The 17,858-nt window shown below is 40.0% G+C and overlaps 1 protein-coding gene across 1 annotated transcript in view; it reads right to left on the bottom strand.

Moving 5' to 3' along the window:
- The window catches only part of HEPHL1 (hephaestin like 1), a 91,949-nt gene that overhangs the window by 54,111 nt on the left and 19,980 nt on the right, over nucleotides 1-17,858 (bottom strand). Inside the window, exons 3-9 of the mRNA XM_041730146.1 lie at nucleotides 17,121-17,333; nucleotides 16,053-16,232; nucleotides 12,763-13,017; nucleotides 9,938-10,106; nucleotides 7,256-7,395; nucleotides 6,973-7,104; nucleotides 5,127-5,338 (exon numbers count right to left, since the gene is read on the bottom strand). Coding sequence (XP_041586080.1) covers nucleotides 5,127-5,338; nucleotides 6,973-7,104; nucleotides 7,256-7,395; nucleotides 9,938-10,106; nucleotides 12,763-13,017; nucleotides 16,053-16,232; nucleotides 17,121-17,333 — 1,301 coding nt within the window. The remainder of the gene's footprint in view (nucleotides 1-5,126; nucleotides 5,339-6,972; nucleotides 7,105-7,255; nucleotides 7,396-9,937; nucleotides 10,107-12,762; nucleotides 13,018-16,052; nucleotides 16,233-17,120; nucleotides 17,334-17,858) is intronic.

Raw genomic sequence — 17,858 nt, 5'->3', positions numbered from 1 at the left:
GTCGTCTGGCTTCCACCTTGCCTGCAAACTTACTCACTCACCCCCCACTGTACTCTTCATAGCACTAGTCTCCATGGGAAATTATATTTTATTTATGAACTTATTTTTTTTATTGTCCCACTGCATTGTAGCTTTGTAAGTGTAGGGACATGTAGGGTTCCTCTCTGCGTCCCCAGTTTGAAAAAAATGCCTGGAAAAGCAGGTGCTCTACATGTTTTTGAGTGAAGTAATGGGTTCATATAACCCATGGGCTTTGCTAGATTGTGTTAACATAAGTTGAAATTGAGGGGACCATGGATTGCTTCTCACTGTATGTATTCCTAATCTATCTATTTGAGCATGTCTGACCACACTGTATCTTGCGTTGCTGAAATATGGTTTTCTTTAAAGCTGAACCAGAGAAGTGACTGTATTTTCTGTCCCTCAGCCATCTTCCTGTTTCTAATGTGCTCCCCTCCAACCCACCCTTCACCCTACTGCCTGCTCCGGAGGGACCCCCAGCAATGCCACTGATCATACCTCTCTTTCTCTGAAACTGGAAAGTCCAATCTAAACTCAGAGTGATCTAGTCCTTGCCTACCTGCCCAGCCTGATCTCTTGGCCCTTCCCTCCTGGCACTTTGACAGAAGTGAGGCCAAGCTCCTTGCAGCAATCTAAACTTGCTATGTTCTACAGGCCTCCATCCTTCATGCATTCAACTTGAACACCACCACCCTCAAAGGTCAGTTTAGCTGTCCTGCCTCTGTGATGCTTTCTTGATGTATCATTCAAGATGTGGGTACTCTTTGCTCTATTCTCATACCATTCCTTATATACACTTACTGATTTATCATGTGGTGTTTTAGAAGGCAGTAGTTTAAGATCATGGGCTATGAAAAGAAACAATGAGGGCCTAAAAGTAAAATATAAAAACTGGGGGAGTAATAAAAGGTCAAATATATTTTAAAAGATTATGGGCTATGGGTTCTAATGTCATTCTGCTTAATTCACTGTGGAAACTGGGGCAAGCGATTTACTCTGTCTAAGCCCTAATTCCCTCCTTTGCAAAAAGGAGAGTAAGAGTACTTATCACTTCCTATTTCTTGGTGAAGGTTAAATTAGATAATATAGGTAAAGCACTCAACACAGCATCTGGAAAATCCAAAGTGCTCAATGTTAATTGTGATTATTAGCTATGATTGCAACTGTCCATAAGACAAGAAGGAACTGCTAAAAGGTGTTGAGTTGAAGAACCTCACTTGGAAGGTAACTGAGTCAATGTGGGTGGGAAATTAACCCAGGAAAAGGTTGGAAAGTAGGTGATGGGACCCTGTGTGATGGTTAATTTTATGTGTCAACTTGACTGGGCTCCAGTGCCCAAATAATAGGTCAAACATTGTGCTGGGTGTTTCTATGAAGATGTGTTTGGATGAGATTAACATTTGGAGTTGATAGATGGATAAAGCAGATTGCTCTCCCCAGTGTGGGTGGGCCACATCCAATCTGTTGAAGGTCTCAATGGAACAAAAAGTCTGATCCTTCCACAGGTAAAAGGGATTTACTCCTGCCTTTGAAATGGGACACTGACTTTTTTCTGCCTTCATATTCAAACTCAAACATAGGCTCTTCTTGGATCCTGAGCCTGCTGGACTTTTCTGTCTCCTGGGTCTCTTGCTTGCCAACTCTCTGCAGATCCTGAAATTTGTCAGCCTTCATAACCATGTAAGCCAACTCCTTATAATAAGTCTGTTTGTGTTTATATGTACATCCTCATGGGTCTCTTTCTCTGGAGAACTTGGATTAATCCACCTGGCCACTTGTGCATAGGATGCATCTTAGTGAGGGTTAGTATCCACAGCACAAAGCTCTTTTGTGAAGAGCACTTACATACAATAGTATGTTTTAGGCTCCCATAGCAGCAAGGAAACTGGGAGGTCTGAGCCATGATCCATCTCACAACTCTGAGTGTTTAAATGTGGATATGGGAAATGAATTTTGCAAATAAGGTTGTCCTGGAATTTTTAGTGTCTACTTGCAGGCCACACATTTAATGTTTGAGTTGTGTAATGTGACATTTTCTGCTACCTAAACTTCTTAATATGATTTTGAAGATAGAAGTGCTTATCCTGTATTTCATTTATTCAACCATAAATATCAGTTGAGTGTGTACCAGGCATTGTTCTGGGAAATGAAGATAAGACAGACAACTTTCCTGCTCCATGTTACTTATATTCTTGTTAAAAGAAACATACCAGACATATAAAAATAAACAAAGAAAATGTCCTACAGTAGTAAATGATATTAAAATCAGGTGATGTAATAGAGTATGACTTTAGCTTGGTGATCAGGAAAGGCTTTTCTAAGGAGGTGACAGGAAGAGTCAGCCATGCAAAGATCAGGGGAAGGCATTCCAAGCAGAGGGAGCCTAGTAAAGAGGCCCTAAGACAAGGATAAGGTTGGCCTGTTCAAGAAACAGCAAGGCTTATAAGGATGGAGAAGTAGGTACGAGGGAGTGTGGGAGTTCTATCAAAGTTGGAGTCAGAGGCTGGGCATATAGGTCTAGGCTAAGAAATGTAGATTTTTATTCCAAGTGTGATAGGAAGCCACTGGAGGATGTTTAACGTGGATATTACTTCATCTTATTTGCATTTTAGAACAGTCACAATTGCTTTCCTGTGATGAACGAGATCACAGGAGAAATAGGGGCACGAAGAGGGGATGATGCATGATCTAGATCAGAGCTTGGACCAGGCAAAACATATATTCCTTTTGTTATGAAGGATATTGGAAAGACAGCAAAATTTTCAAGGTGCTTGAATTTGAAAATAGTACAGTATCAAGACTAATTTCCTGACCTGGATAATTATGTTGTGTTTATGTCAGAGAGTGACCTTGCTTTTGGGAAACACACCAAAGAGACATTAGATCTATAACCTACCTCAAACAGGTCAGGAAAAAGAAAACAACAGAAAAATAAAGAGAAAGCTAATAAAGCAAATGAGGCAAAATGTTTATATTTGGGGAATCTGGGTGAAGGGAATTCTGATTAAGTGGCCATTGGAGAAGGCATGACTTTTAGCAAAGGGCCCTATTAAGTACCTGGTTAGATTCTATGACATCCATTCACCCCTGGGAGAATTTTTTGGAAAGAGAGGCAAATACCTCTTTGGTGTTCTCTAACTGCTGAGGAGAGACCTAAGCTTTGACCTATAGAGGGCCTGTTTTAGTTTATGTTTCATTAGTATTTTTTTGCATTGAAAATAAGGGAAGCAGGGGAAATGGAATGGGGAAAAATCAGAGAGGGAGACAAACCATGAGAAACTCTTAACTCTGGGAAACAAACTGAGGGTTGCTGAAGGAGAGGTGGGTAGGAGGATGGGATAATTGGGTGATGGGCATTAAGGAGGACATACAACGTGATGAACACTGGATGTTATACTATATGTTGGCAAATTGAACTTAAATTCTAAAAAATAACAGGAAAAAAAGAAAATAACTTTGGCCAAATGGATTTCTCTCTCAATGAAATCCCAAATGTGGGGTATTTCAGGTTACTATTAATTTTTTCATGAACTTCATGTAAATGGACTGACCATGAGTGGTGTTCGGTTCAGGCAACAACTTTCCCATACTATGAGGTGCTTCTAGCAAGTGTCCAAGTTACCGTTAAATGGATACAATCGGGGAAAAATCAGAAGTACCTTTCAGAAGTTTTCTGGCATTCAATTTCCTGGGCTCAGGTATTTATTTAGCTCTAGGAAGCAGGGTAGTATATTAGAAAAACAAACAAAGTTGGAAGCTCAAAGTCCTGTTACTGCTGAGTTCCACTAATTACTACTTGGGATCTCATTCAATGTCTCTGGGCATTAGTTTCTTTAGTTTTTTTTTTTTTTTTAATATTTTATCTATTTAATAAATAAATAAATAAATGTCTCATGAGAGACAGAGAGAGAGAGAAGCAGAGACACAGGCAGAGGGAGAAGCAGGCTCCACGCAGGGAGCCCGATGAGGGAGTCAATCCCAGGTCCCCAGGATCATGCCCTGGGCGGAAGGCAGCATTAAACCGCTGAGCCACCGGGGCTGCCCAATTTCTTTAATTTTAAAATAGGGATAGAAAAAAAAATTTTTTTTTTAAATAAGGATAGTTCATTCTATTTTGCTTTATATGGTGGTTGAGGGTACAGTGTAACTGTTCAATCTTAGTACACGTGCATTATTGAGGAGCCATTTGGAGGGCCAGGGACATACTGAACCTCTAATAGACATTTCTCAGATTGGACCCTCATGCTGGGGAATGAAAATCTATAGTGGATCACGACACTTTGTGTCCTCTACCTAGAAATTCCCTGGAGCCCAGAAGTGGGTACTTACAATGCCAAACATTATAAAATATACCACGTAAATAAATAGTCTTACTATTTCTGACTGGTGAAGTAAATCAAAATGGTTAACATGATTCAATCTTCCTATTTTCATCAATATATTTAATATCATATAGACATAGCTTGAAATGGTGTGCTCTGCCACATGAGTCAGTGCAACCAGCAAAGCCTCCAAGTCGGGACTTGCAGGAATTTATCTGTATGCTTTCTTGTGTGTTTGTCCGCGGCGATTCACTTGCAGTTTGCAGTGGTAAGTTACAGTGGTTCTCAACCACTGGAAAACGCATGGAGGTTCTGATTTAATCGGTCTGGAGCACCAGAGTGGAAGATGTTTAAAAGGTCCCTTACATGATTCTAACATGTGGCCAATTTGAGAAAACTTGTCCAAGAAGAAAGGGTCCCAATTCATAGTCCATGTAGATCTCTGAAGATTTCTAGAATCAAAGCAATGCACAGGGACAAGCACCCACCAAATTCCAACCTCAACAAGCAGAAATGTTGGGTTTCGGAGGGGAAGGGAGGCATCTGTAACTTTCAGATCTTAAAGTTACATTAAAATCACGTTAAATTTAAGTTCAGATCTTAAATTTATATAAAAAAAAGGTAGAATAAAATGCTCTTTATGTATTTTAAGTCAATTTTAAGAGGAAGGAGGAAAAACCACTTTTCATACCTGACACTTTATTACTTCCTGATTCCTTGCCATATTACTGCTCTTACCCACATACAACCCTGAGGAGAATTTAGTGACCTCTGACGGCCTACCTGTGTCCCATCAGCATTGAGTACGCCCTTTTTACAGACTAGTAAAGGCCCCACAAGGCCAGAGCTGGTGTCCTGGATTGGTTCAACCGCTGAGAAGTAAAGATAGGTCAGACAGGGGGGATCACCAGCTGTCGGGCTTACACTCTCAGGCACCGTCCACTTGTATGTGAAAGTTTCACCTGGCTTAACATGCGCCCCTGGCTTCAGAAATCCTGAGCAGATAAAAAAATAACAGTTACTCTCAACGCAAGACCAAGAACATCAAATTTGTCAGACTGGGTCTTCCAGCACTAGGGTCTCTCTCTGATGATGTATTTTGTAGAAGGACAATTGTTTCCACTTAGGTACCCTACCAGGGAGGTCACTGCCACAGTCGGCTGTTTCATGAGATAGAAGCTTATATCAAAGAATTATCTTCTTCAGAGATTACATTTAGTGTCTCCATAAATACTATTTCCTACTTGAATACTGGGCTTAGCAAATATAAAGAGTGATAATTACCTTTCTCACAATTAAATGTAAATCAGTCAAGTATCATTGAGTGCCTTCAGATGTGGAATACATTATATCAGCACTGAGGAGGATACCCCAAAAAGTTAAGCACGAGCCTATCTTTAAAGAGTTTGAAATCTAGTTGAACCAGGAAATAACCCAAATAACCATAAGATAGAGGAGGTAAGTGAAGACACAAGGTGATAAAGGTGGTAAGTGGCAGATCTGGGATTCAAACTCAGGGCTGTCTGATTCTAAAGACTTGGCACTGGACCTGCACATTATATTGCCAGATGAACTCGTTGAGGGTCTCCAGCCAGACTGAGACCAGAAACTCTTGACTCCTTGTCCAGAGCTTTGCAAAAAGGTGCCCAGTAAATTTGCTAAGTTAAACAATAGAAAATATAGACATTTGGGCTGTCACTGGTGGTCTTCCTGCACACACACACACACACACACACACACACACACACACACACACAAAGTCATTGTGAGCATTTTGACCAAGGAGAAAGTACAGGTGAAAGAGATGTTGCTGCAGGAGGAGGGATGATGATGGGTCTGGTGGTGGGGGGTGCGGGTGGGGGAGTTCTCCCTCCATTCTTTCCTACTCTGTTGCCTTACCATCATCTCAAAGCCTGCTCTGGACTGGGCCTAGCTGCATCCTTGGGCATGAAGTATCCCAGACACTCATGTCTGTTGCAGTGATAGGAAAGACTTCCAAGGAGACTAAGAGGTTCCAAAGAGCAGTATCATGAGGGGAAGGACAGTTCCTGCAGCCACTGGGTGCAGCTTCCTTTCTTACATGTACAGAGTCTGTGCTACCCACTCTGAGATAGAGAGAGGCCATATATGATGGTAAGTGCACAAGACTGATTATAAATAAATATTTGTCCACAGAGACAAAGCAAAGACTATGTGTAGGATTTTGATGTTAACCAAATCAGATTTTATTCTCAGCCTCCACCCACAGAATCCCTTGCAACCTGTGGCTGAAAAACTCTCCGACTTAGGGAAGTGGAGGTAACCGTGAAAGTAGCTCACTTTGACATTTATTACATTATTGAGGGAAAAGGAAAGGAATTAACATTTCCTTTTTTTTTTTTTTTTGGAATGAACATTTCCTAAGTGCCTACTGTGGACCAAACCCTGCCCTAAATTCTCTCCAGCTCCTTCTGAAGCCCTGTGAGGTGAGTGTCACTATCTGCATTAGTAGGGAGAAGAGTAAGGCACAAGCTCACATAAGTTCCCAGGGCTGGTAGTAAAAGGGGCCAGTATTTGAATCAAATCTATCTGATTCCAAGTCTTCTGTTCCCCCATCCTCTTTCCTCCCAGAGACTAGGCTGAGACTCACCATCTATGTTTGGGGCTGCATCAGATGCCTTGTCATAGATCACGCCATGGGGCAAAATACTGTAGACTTTGTCGGCTTTGTTGGCAAAGGTCACTAACAGAGTATCACCCACCTCTGCCCTGATGACGGGGCCTGAAAAATATCAAGAGGAGGAGGGAGAAGAGGATGAAAAGGGGCAGAGGGAAGTGAATATAGGCAGGAGGAGAGGAGTCATTCCATGTACATATATGTCCCACTAAAGCATCTCCCCCCATTCAAAACATGACAGATGGTTTTATTCTACCAAGAATTCCAAGATGGGCTTCTGCCTCAGAGAGTCTCTTTCTTCGAGTAAAAGTTGCATCAACATACTCCATATACTGAGCCTTCCAATATTTTCCTCCAATTCTGTTGTCCCCTTGTGTGAAGTAGAGCTCGGAGTCACTGTGTAAAGAATAGGAACCTGACTGAGAGCACATCTCTACATATCCACCAGATGCCTTAATTATGGAGCTTCCTTGTATTATCTTTAGCTCATTCACCCACCCATCTCCCCAAGAAAGATGGCCCAGTCTTCAACCAAGTTTCCAGGAATAGTCAGGCAGCCTTGAAAGACCTTGGATGATGGTCAAGCTCATTCCTTTCTTAGCCACCATACTTGTCTTCCCCAGAGGTCCAGCAACCAAAGAAAGCACAAGTGAACCCTTTACTTACCAGCCCTGGAGTTCCAGAATGGTGTTCTGGAAAGAACTAACTGGAAAGTAAAGAGCTAATTGGTTTCTTTGCAGAATAAGTATCCCTCTATCTCTTGCTAATGTCAATATGAATAGTCTCAGCATACAGTAAGCTCTTTGATATCTGGCATGATTAAGGAATGGAGTGTCTAGTTAATCAAATAGTTTAGTCAATGGAGAGTTATTGTATAAACCATATATATGAAATACCAGAGTCCAAAGTTGTGAACTACAGTGATATAAATTCTGACTAGCATTATCTCTAGAAACCTTATTTCTGCCTGTGGTGCCACCAGTCCTGCAGTCTCACAGGCTGACTTTGTCTTCTTTCTCTCCTCATCTCCTTATCTTGTTCAGCCTTCCTTCTCTACAATTTTTGCCTCTTTTGCCCCGTTTCCTTGCCTTTCTCCCCACTGCCACTATTGCCATACCTGCCCTCATCACCCTGTGTTTGCAACATTTTACGGAGCCTCCAGCTGCACACTCTGTGCCCTCCCTCTCACCTGGATTGGTCCAGGTTCTCCCTTAGCATATGCATTACTACAACATTAATCAAGATGGTAATTTCCACAGCTAGTTACCTGCTCCAACATCTTTACTCAATTAAAACTGCCAATCAGATAAAGTTCAAAAGGATTATGGGATCTCTGTGGTTGATACCCAGTTTACCCAATCCTCTCCCTATAGCTCTATGCAAACATCCACTCCCCTGTGCAAATCCCCCACTCCAATCATTTTGATCTCACTCCCTCCTTACTATTCACTTCTATAAATTCCACTATTCTTCAGGACTCTAAGTTTCATTTCTCTGTGAAGTGTTCTCTGGCTGTCTTAGCATTCTCTGAACGCCCAGAGAACCCACTTGTCTGGACAACTCATTTTAATCTTATTTGTAACTTGCAAAGTTAGTTCTTTTCTGGGCATGCCGATTCTTTCTGACTTGAGGGTGGGAATGCTGGTTTAGACCTTCCTGTAACCCTCATGTCACTTTTAATGTTGTATTTTCATATATCACATTAAGTATCAGCTAAAGATAGTTTAATATTCCATATTTCATAAGATGCTTCAGAATCTGGAAGGCTTCTAAGACAAAATTCCCAATGCCAATTCTCATTATTCTGTTTATGGAAAAATACTGGTCAATAGGGACTGTCAATATCAAGCAGGTTCAAATAAGGTTCACACAAATCCTTTAGGCTGGGTTCAAAGGCATTGGTTTGGTGGGAAAAAAATGAATGAATGAAAGAATGAATGAACTTATGATAAAAGAAATGGAAGGTGTCTTCTCCATCACAAAGAGAATTTTTAAAACATTATCTTGATTATAAAAGGGATCATAGGGTAATAACAATCATTCTTGGTATTATACTGTACATTTTCTTTATCTTTTAAAAGATTTTTTATTTTTGAGGGAGACAGTATGAGAAGGGGAGAGGAACAGAGGGAGAGGGGGAAGCAGACTCCCCATTTAGCAGGGAGCCCAACGTGGAGCTCTATCCCAGGACCTCAAGATCATGATCTGAACTGAAGGCAGATGCTTAACCAACTGAGCCACCAAAGTGCCCCACATACTGTGCATTTTAAAATGCATTCATAGGCATAATTGCACAGTATTCTATAATAACAAGTCATAAGAGTCCATATCCACTTAATGAATTGTTAGATTCAGTTTGAAAAATACTACATGCTATGGGAGACAAAATGATTAACAATGACTCAGGAGTTAGGGGAGGCTTCACTTAAGCGTGACATTAGAATTAGATTTTGAAGAAAAATAACATTTTGCTGGATAGGTAGGAAAGGACCTTCTGCGTAGACAGGGCAAACTTATCAGGCTGTCCTTGAACCAAAATGGAAACTTTCCTTGGCCAGTTTACTTCCATTGAAAGAGAGCCCTGTCTTATTCTCTCTTTAGAAGTGTCTCTTTTACATGTGCAAAGGCCTTATCCTATTCTCTGTCAGCTTAGTACTACTCATGGCACTTGGAACTGCAGTTTGCACATAGTACGTGCTAAAGAAAATGTTTGGTGAATGAATGAATCTAGTGCTTTGATTTAGCCAGCCAATCATGAAACTATAAATACTCTGCTAATTCTCAGCAATATGTCCATTACCACCCCTTAGTGGTGGTGTCATGCCATCTAGTATGTCCTCATAGGAGAAGGGCTGGGAATTCAAGTGAGGTCAGAGGAAAAAGTCTAACAGATGCTTTTCCTAGGAGAGTCTTAGAAACACCAGCAAAGACTGCTTACCTGCCAGAGGCATTAAGGGGAAGACCACTGAATTTGTTATAGCCTTGAGGAGCATAATCCCAAAGAACTTTTTCAGCTGCTATAAAGTAGTGTCTCTGCTGACCCTTCATCTTGGGATGAGAAATATCACCTTTGCAGTTACCAACATTGTACTGTCCCAACATGCCAGCTGCAGAACAGAAGAAAACCACAAGCCAGGGTATAAATGCTCACATAGGAAATCAGACAGGAAAATGGAAAATGGACAAAGGACATCAATACATTATTCACAAAATCTATCTAAATACTTGTCAACCTATAGACACATGAAAAAAGAGCTCAACCTTAATAGTAATCAAGCAATACTGTTGTTCATTTATCAGATTGGTAAAGATTAGAAACACTAATAATTCTCAGTGTTGGCAGATGAATGAGAAATGCTCACACACTAAGGGTGAAGAGTAAAAGGAAATTTGGCAATGCAAGCCTGTCCATAGCTTTAGAGAAAAATCAAACTCTGACCCAAGAATTCTAAATCTAAGATTTTTCCCCAAGAAAGACCAGACAAAAGTGTAGTATATCTGCAAACTGAGGTTTTTTAGTATGGTTTATAATAATCAAAAAAAGGGAGGGGATACAAGTGTTAGGCAGTAGAATATTGGTTAGGTAAGTCATAATTGCCTTTGAAAGGACCCCGGGAGGATTAACAATGATGAAGTAGCTCTATATTGACTGACATGGAAATATATTACTGATATATTAATAAGTGGGAAAAGTAAGATAAAGGGCAATGTATTAATAGACTAATTTCATGTTATAAATAACATGCACTTATGTATAAAGGTCTAGAAAATAGAGGGAGGATACTCCTCGAAACGTGACACCATTAATCTAAAACAGGATTGCTGATTTAAAAATTAAATGTATTTTCTAATTTTTTATGATAATTTTTTCTGAGCGTATGGACAATATAGGAAATATTATATTTTAGTAATGTACAAACACCAGCTTATGTCCGCAACCACTGGCTATGCTTAGCAATCTTACTTCAATTTGAGGCTTCAAGTAGCTGCAAATGTCTTGATTTTAAAACTAGTTTCTTCCCAGTTTTAAGAGCATGAGACCCTGTAAGAATATGGATCTTGTGGCAAGAACACTTAATATCTACCCTCCTAGGAAATTTCAAGGACTCTACAGTTTTGACCATAGTCACCATGCTATACGTTAGGTCTCCAGAACTCGTTCATCTTGTATAACTGAAACTTTGTACTCCTTGAGATCTCAAGTGTTTCTAGCATGGATGTGTGCCACCGCACATGCACGTATGAGTGCACGTGTGCACACACACACACACAGAGTTAACTATGTGAGGTCATGGATGTGTTAATTAGCTTGAGTGTGGTGATCAGTTCATAGTATGCATATATCAAAACATCAAATTGCACATCTTAAATATATGCAATTCCTATGTGTCAATTATACCTCAATAAAACTGGGGGAAAATAAGAATAGGACTTGATCATCTTTGTCTTCCCATGATAGTATCTGGTACATATTTCTGATCAACTCAACATTTGTTGAGTTGAATTTAATTGGAATAACCCATCTGACTAATGTTAAGATTAGCTGCTTAAGATTGGTAGGAACAAGAATGTGTTATCAAAGCTGCCCTGGAGAGTTGCATCCCTGTACCTGCTGGTGACTACATGTAGTCAGTATTTAAATTTAATTATGCATTATTTCTTCTGTGTCTATGTATCTAACACTTTTTTTTTGTATTTTGTTTTCACCATCTTAAGCCAGACCTTTTCTATGTCATAACTCTAATGTCAATGCTTCTTAACTAGCATCCAGCAGCCAGAATCTCTCCATCAAATCCTTTCTGCACACAGATATCATATTTATCTTCCTAGATTGCTGCACTATTATGTCACTGGTATGCCTAAGAATCCAGAAGAACTCATTATGGACTTCCAGTCCTGACTCCTTAGCCTTGCCTTTCAAATCTCCTTCCACTGGGCTCTGACTGCAGGCTTCTCTCTTATCACTCTTCTGGTATAAGCCTGTGGTCCAGCTAAGTAGGGACCCATTCTATGTGGTCCCAAAGGAACAAGACTAAATCATTCAACAGGCATTTAAGTAAAATAATGTTTATCATGTACCTATGGGATTTTGCAACTATCATTGGATCTTGTCTCAATACAAGGAAGAACATTCTAATAGAGCAGCCCAGAGAGGAAATGGGCTGCTACAATTAATTGAAAGACACATCCAAAAGGAAATTCAAGAATTGGATGTGGGGTTGGTTCAGATTATCTATAAATTTCTCTCAAATGCTAAAATGTTATTATTCTATTTAGAATTGCTTATATAGTACATGTATTTTTCCTGGTTCCTGGCACTTCCTCTGCTTGGAAAGTCTTTCTTCCTTTCTTCATCTGTTCAATTCCTACCCATATTTCAAGACTCAGCTTAGGAGCCAACTCCTCAGGAAGTACCTTGGATTGTCCCAGAGAAGTGACTATAGCAAACAACGAGCAATTATCTTTCTGCCTCACATTTTATTCATTTGTAAATGTCTATGTCTAGCTACTGGACCATAGGCTCCTTGATGGTCTTACTATTTCTTTCATTCATCTCCCACCTTTTTCATATGGAACTGATCAATAAATATATGTTGATAGGATGCCAAGTAATTGAGCATCGTACATCTTCCTCTATATTCAATATTTAATTAAATATAGCACAAGAATCAATCTAAAAGCAGATGTTGAATGAGCAACATTGAGAGCATGATATAATTGTCCCACTCTAAACATCTACATGCTTGCCTTTGCCCTTTTTACCTTGTAGGTGATCACTGACTTGGCAAGTTATCATCCACTTCCCAGGATTCTCAACCACCATTTCTGTTGTCAGGAAGGTGGCTGGGAACAGGTTGACGACATCAGTCCGATGCCCTCTGCTGATGAAGGTGTTTCCATAGAAATAGATGGAATGGATGTCTATCTCATTCCCCATCCCAAATAAGTGCCAGGACACTGATTCACCAACACACATATCAGGCTCAGGGAGGTTTCCAAAGAGATATCCATTGAGGGCTGAAAAACAGAAACACACTGGTGGCAGAGACTCTCCTGCAGAGGCGAGCAGGACCAGAAGCAATGGTAGCACATACTCTAGCATGGCTGAAAAATTAGCACTGATCATTGGTTGTAATTTTTTTGTGCAGGAAAGCATGGCTCCTTTCATAAACTATAGTTCCAGAAAAGAATGAAAGGTATTAGGTTTTTCAAGAGAAAAGCACTCAATAAACGTGGAGATGAGCACACATGAAAGCAGCCTTGGAGCTGCTGTGTGAACTCAATAATGAGATCAGGAGTAAAAAGAGCACTGCTCAGATTTTCCAGGTGGCTCAGCCCCTTTTTATCATGATCCTTCATTTTCATACCTGACTTCCGTAGGAGACTCTGTCCCTTGACATTAGAAATCTACTCTTACTCATTTCAGGGCTTTCAGGACCCAGCAGAAAAGTTGGCACATAGTAGCTACTTCATTTAAGTAATTAAAGTAAACCACAAAAAAAGGAAATGAAGGGAGCTGATTAGAAGGGACCTAGGATACGTGTTTACTCTAAAGTTTTGTTAGTTTAAAAGCAGGGAGAAAAACCCTTTTTTCCTAGGTCTTTCTGGGGCAGAATCTATTTGATTGAGCTTATACTGGAAGTCCGAAACCTAGTCTTTTGAATTATCTCAATGGGAGCCAGGAATTGACCAAGTGCAGGAGAACGTGATTCAGGGTTTTAAAGAGTCATAACATCACTTCTTAAATTCAAATTGAAATTCAAATTTTAAATTTAAATTCATTTTAAATTCAAAAAAGCAATTATTACTAAGATAATAATGATTAAGACAGCACAGTTGATTCTAAATAATTTTAGTAAGCTTAAATGAATTTATTAATATATATTATACTGATTGAACATCTTCTATTGACTAGTTTGTTTTTTTTTAAGTTAATGTTTTTTCAATTCTTGGTTGGGTCTCCTTTACTAATTCAAAGAAAGGTTGTTTGCAAACACCTATTTCTGCATACAGCTGATTTTTTTAAAAGATTTTATTTATTTATTTTATGAGAGTGTGAGTGGAGGAAGGTCAGAGGGAGGGAGAGAGAAAACATCAAGCCGACTCTGAGCTGAGTGTGGACCCCAATGAGGGGCTTAATCCCATGATCCTGAGATCATGACCTGAGTTGAAACAAAGAGTCGGACACTTAACTGAGCCATCCAGCCACCTCTATATTTTTTATTTTTTAAGAGTTCATTTTTAAGTCATCTCTACACCACTGTGGGGCTCAAACTTAACAACTCTGAGATCAAGAGTCGCATGCTCTACCGACTGAGCCAGCCAGGTGCCCCCAGGCTAGTTTTCATTTTAAATAGTCTATATTTGCTTATGTAATTGATTCCTTTTTGTTGGCCATTTTCATTTGAAAGAGTAAGAGGAATTATGTGGGCAGCTGAGTCGTAAACCATCACAGTTAGTAGTTTTCAGCAAGATTTGAGATCATTGCCACCGTTTTGTAAAGCATAGGAATAAAAGTAGACTGGATGTAGCAATGTTTCAAATTTAAGTCTTTGTTTATTCCACCTTTCACTTCCTTCCCTGTGTCCCTCCCTTCTCTCCTTTACTTCTTCCCTTCTAAACTATTTTCCAAACACCCGCCTCACACATGGTTGCTGAAACACTACTAGAAAGAACAGAAGGTGTGCAGTGCAGTGGAAATTGTCAGTATACTGACACTCACACCTCAACACACTTTGGAATCAAACACCACCAAACTAACTAACATTTATTTGCTATGGGGCTTCCCTCTTAGCTTCTCTCAGGCAAACTCTGGCCCAATGATCACTTTGACCTTAGACAAATCATTGATGGTCTTTAGACTTCAGTTTCTTCATCTGTAAAATGGGGGAGGTCAGATGACCATTAGCTCTTTCCTTCTCTCTCTGATTTTATGACTACATTGACGCTGCCTTGGTTAGGATGATTCTGGGAGACAAGCAGATATGGAGGAAATTTATCAATGAATGACATGAAGTGTTTGTTTACATTGAAGATGTCTATTATGTTCATTAGAACTTTCTGGGTAAACAGAAGAATGAGACTGCCTAATAATCCTCAAGTCCTAAAATTTTGTATTAAGCCACTACTCTGCAAAACAGACATGGGTAAGTAGTCTGTCTCAATGGCAAGGATAATTATAGAAATTCAATATTTTCAAATATGGGGTCTGGCACAAAGTAAATGCTCAATAAATGTTGATGAAAAGATCTCTGAGAGAGGCACCTGGGTGGCTCAGTTGGTTAAGCATCCGACTCTTGGTTTCAGCTCAGCTCATGATCTCAGGGTCATGAGATCGAGCCCTACATCGGGCTCTGTGCTGGGCATGGGGCCTGCTTAAAATTCTTTCTCTCTGTCTCTCTTTTTTAAAAAATTAATTTCGGGTGCTTGGGTGGCTCAGTCAGTGTCTGCCTTAAGCTTAGGTCATGATCCTGGAGTCCTGGGATCAAGTTCTACATCAGGCTCCTTGTTCAGTGGAGAGCCTGCTCCTCACCCTGCTCCTGCTCTCTCTCTTTCTTTCTTAAATAAATAAATAAATAAATAAAATATTTCTAAAAATTAACTTTTAAAAAAGAATGGGAAACATAGAAAATTCACAAATGTGTATTTAAACTATGAAATTTAGCAGCCATTTAGAAAATGGTTACAGGATAAATGCAAAAGGTTGCAAAACACTGGATTATTACATAACGATGATTCATTCTCCTTTCTCATGTCAATATAAACCCACTCATCCTCTCCAGGCTCACCTCCTGATTCTTTCCTGGTTATAGCATTCATCCTTCCATTTTCCATACCATAGCTTGTCATACCCAATTTTGCCTCATCTCTTCTCAGATTGTTTTACATTCTGACATGTATGATGTTTCATATCACTTCATAACCATTCTTGTCACTGAATTATAAATCCTAGAAAGCCAGGTCAGACATTTCTGTGGTTTTTTTCATCCCTCATAGTATCAGATCCACAAAAAAGCATTCAATATATATTTGATAACATAGGAGACACTCACCATGCATTTTGTTACTTCTCTGGAAAACAGCATCTTTTTTGTCAACTGAGTCAGGGTTGGTGCAGAAATGTCTGATATTTTCATCAAGGTACCAACTTTGATTCTCATCCACCAGAGTAAACATGATAATGAACTCTCGGTCCACATCTGTCCTTGTGCCTGTATATTTATTCAGGATACCTATTCAAGGGAGGGGGGACATCCAAAAGAGTGGAGAAAAAGTTCAAAGTGAATTAAATCAAGATGAGTTTTGCTTCTTGCCGATAGTATTAGGTAAGTTTGAAATCTGCCAAAGACTATAGGAATAAAAGTAACTTCAACATGAAAGCAGCAAAGGATTTTTTAAAAAAATTTTTAAAAAATTTATTTATGATAGTCAGACACACACACACACAGAGAGAGAGAGAGAGAAGAGACATAGGCAGAGGGAGAAGCAGACTCCATGCACCGGGAGCCCAACGTGGGATTCGATCCCGGGTCTCCAGGATCGCGCCCTGGGCCAAAGGCAGGCGCTAAACCGCTGCGCCACCCAGGGATCCCCAGCAGCAAAGGATTTTAATAGAAATGACAGTCATAGAAAAGGAAAGTCATAAAACAGAAGTCTTCACAACCAGACTTGAAAACCTTGGTCCTGAAGTGAGCCAGTGTTACTGACAGCACAGACACACTACCTTGATTAATAGGGAACAAATCACAAAGTGATCATGAGGGTGAAATATTAAAGCAAAAGTAAACCTGGCCACTTGGCTACATTTTTCTACTTTATGTGTGGTGTCAAGCTGGCATGAGTGGCTATCAATATGGTAGGGCCCTGGTTTGGTTTTTTTAAAGCATATAAGTTTCGGAATACGATGATGGTTCTTTGACAGAAGTCTGAATTATTGCCCCTTTTGTGGTGTCAGATGGATCTTCCATGTTAGAAAAATCCTTCTAATCTTACAGAATGCTTGGAAGGAAAGACATCTTCCATATGGAACAAGGGAGGTAAGCAAAACACTTTTTAACACATCTGGGAATAGGCTTCTGTGTGTGTCTGTGTGTGTGTATTGGGAGGGAGGGGCTCCTTACCTTCCTTGCACACCAGGAGTGGGCCAATTAACCCAGAGCAGATATCCTTAGGAGCATCAATGTGTGAATGGTACACCCAGGTCAGACAGTTGGCGTCTGCTGGAGCAGGGGCATATTCTTCTCTTACTGGCCAGACATAGGTGTAGTTTTTGCCAGGAGGAACCATATCATCATTCTTATTCCTTCCAGATGTTCCATCTGGGTATAGAGCTCCTTTCAAGAAATGATAAAGCATAGTTAACATACAGAGATTGCATGCTATAGTGGTCAGTGTAGAGCTTTGGAATCAAACACATATGATTCAAAATTTATTTCCTGCGGGATTGAGACAAATTACTTAAATTCTCAATACCTTGGCTTTCTACCAGTGAAGCTAGAACTTTGATACCTACCCCACAGGGTTGTGAAAACTAGTTTATACAATGTACACAAAGCATCCTGCACAAAACCAGATGCTTAATAAATGTTCATAAGGACCCCTTCTGATAGGCTTCTTGTAACCAATCAGGAAGATTTGAATCCACCTTACTTAACATCAGTTCAAGAAGGAAAGGAGAGGGGCCGCTGGATGGCTCAGTCAGTTAAGCATCTGACTTTGGCTCAGGTCATGATCTCAGAGTCCTGGGATTGAGCCCCACATTGGGCTCTCTGCTCAGTGGGGAGTCTACTTCTCCCTCTCCTTCTGCCCCTTTCCCACACCTGTGCTTTCTCTCTCTCTCTCAAATAAATAAAGTCTTA

Source organism: Vulpes lagopus, chromosome 15 (genome assembly GCF_018345385.1).
Source record: "Vulpes lagopus strain Blue_001 chromosome 15, ASM1834538v1, whole genome shotgun sequence".
NCBI classification, from domain to species: domain Eukaryota; kingdom Metazoa; phylum Chordata; class Mammalia; order Carnivora; family Canidae; genus Vulpes; species Vulpes lagopus.
This window is presented reverse-complemented; position numbering and strand designations above follow the sequence as displayed.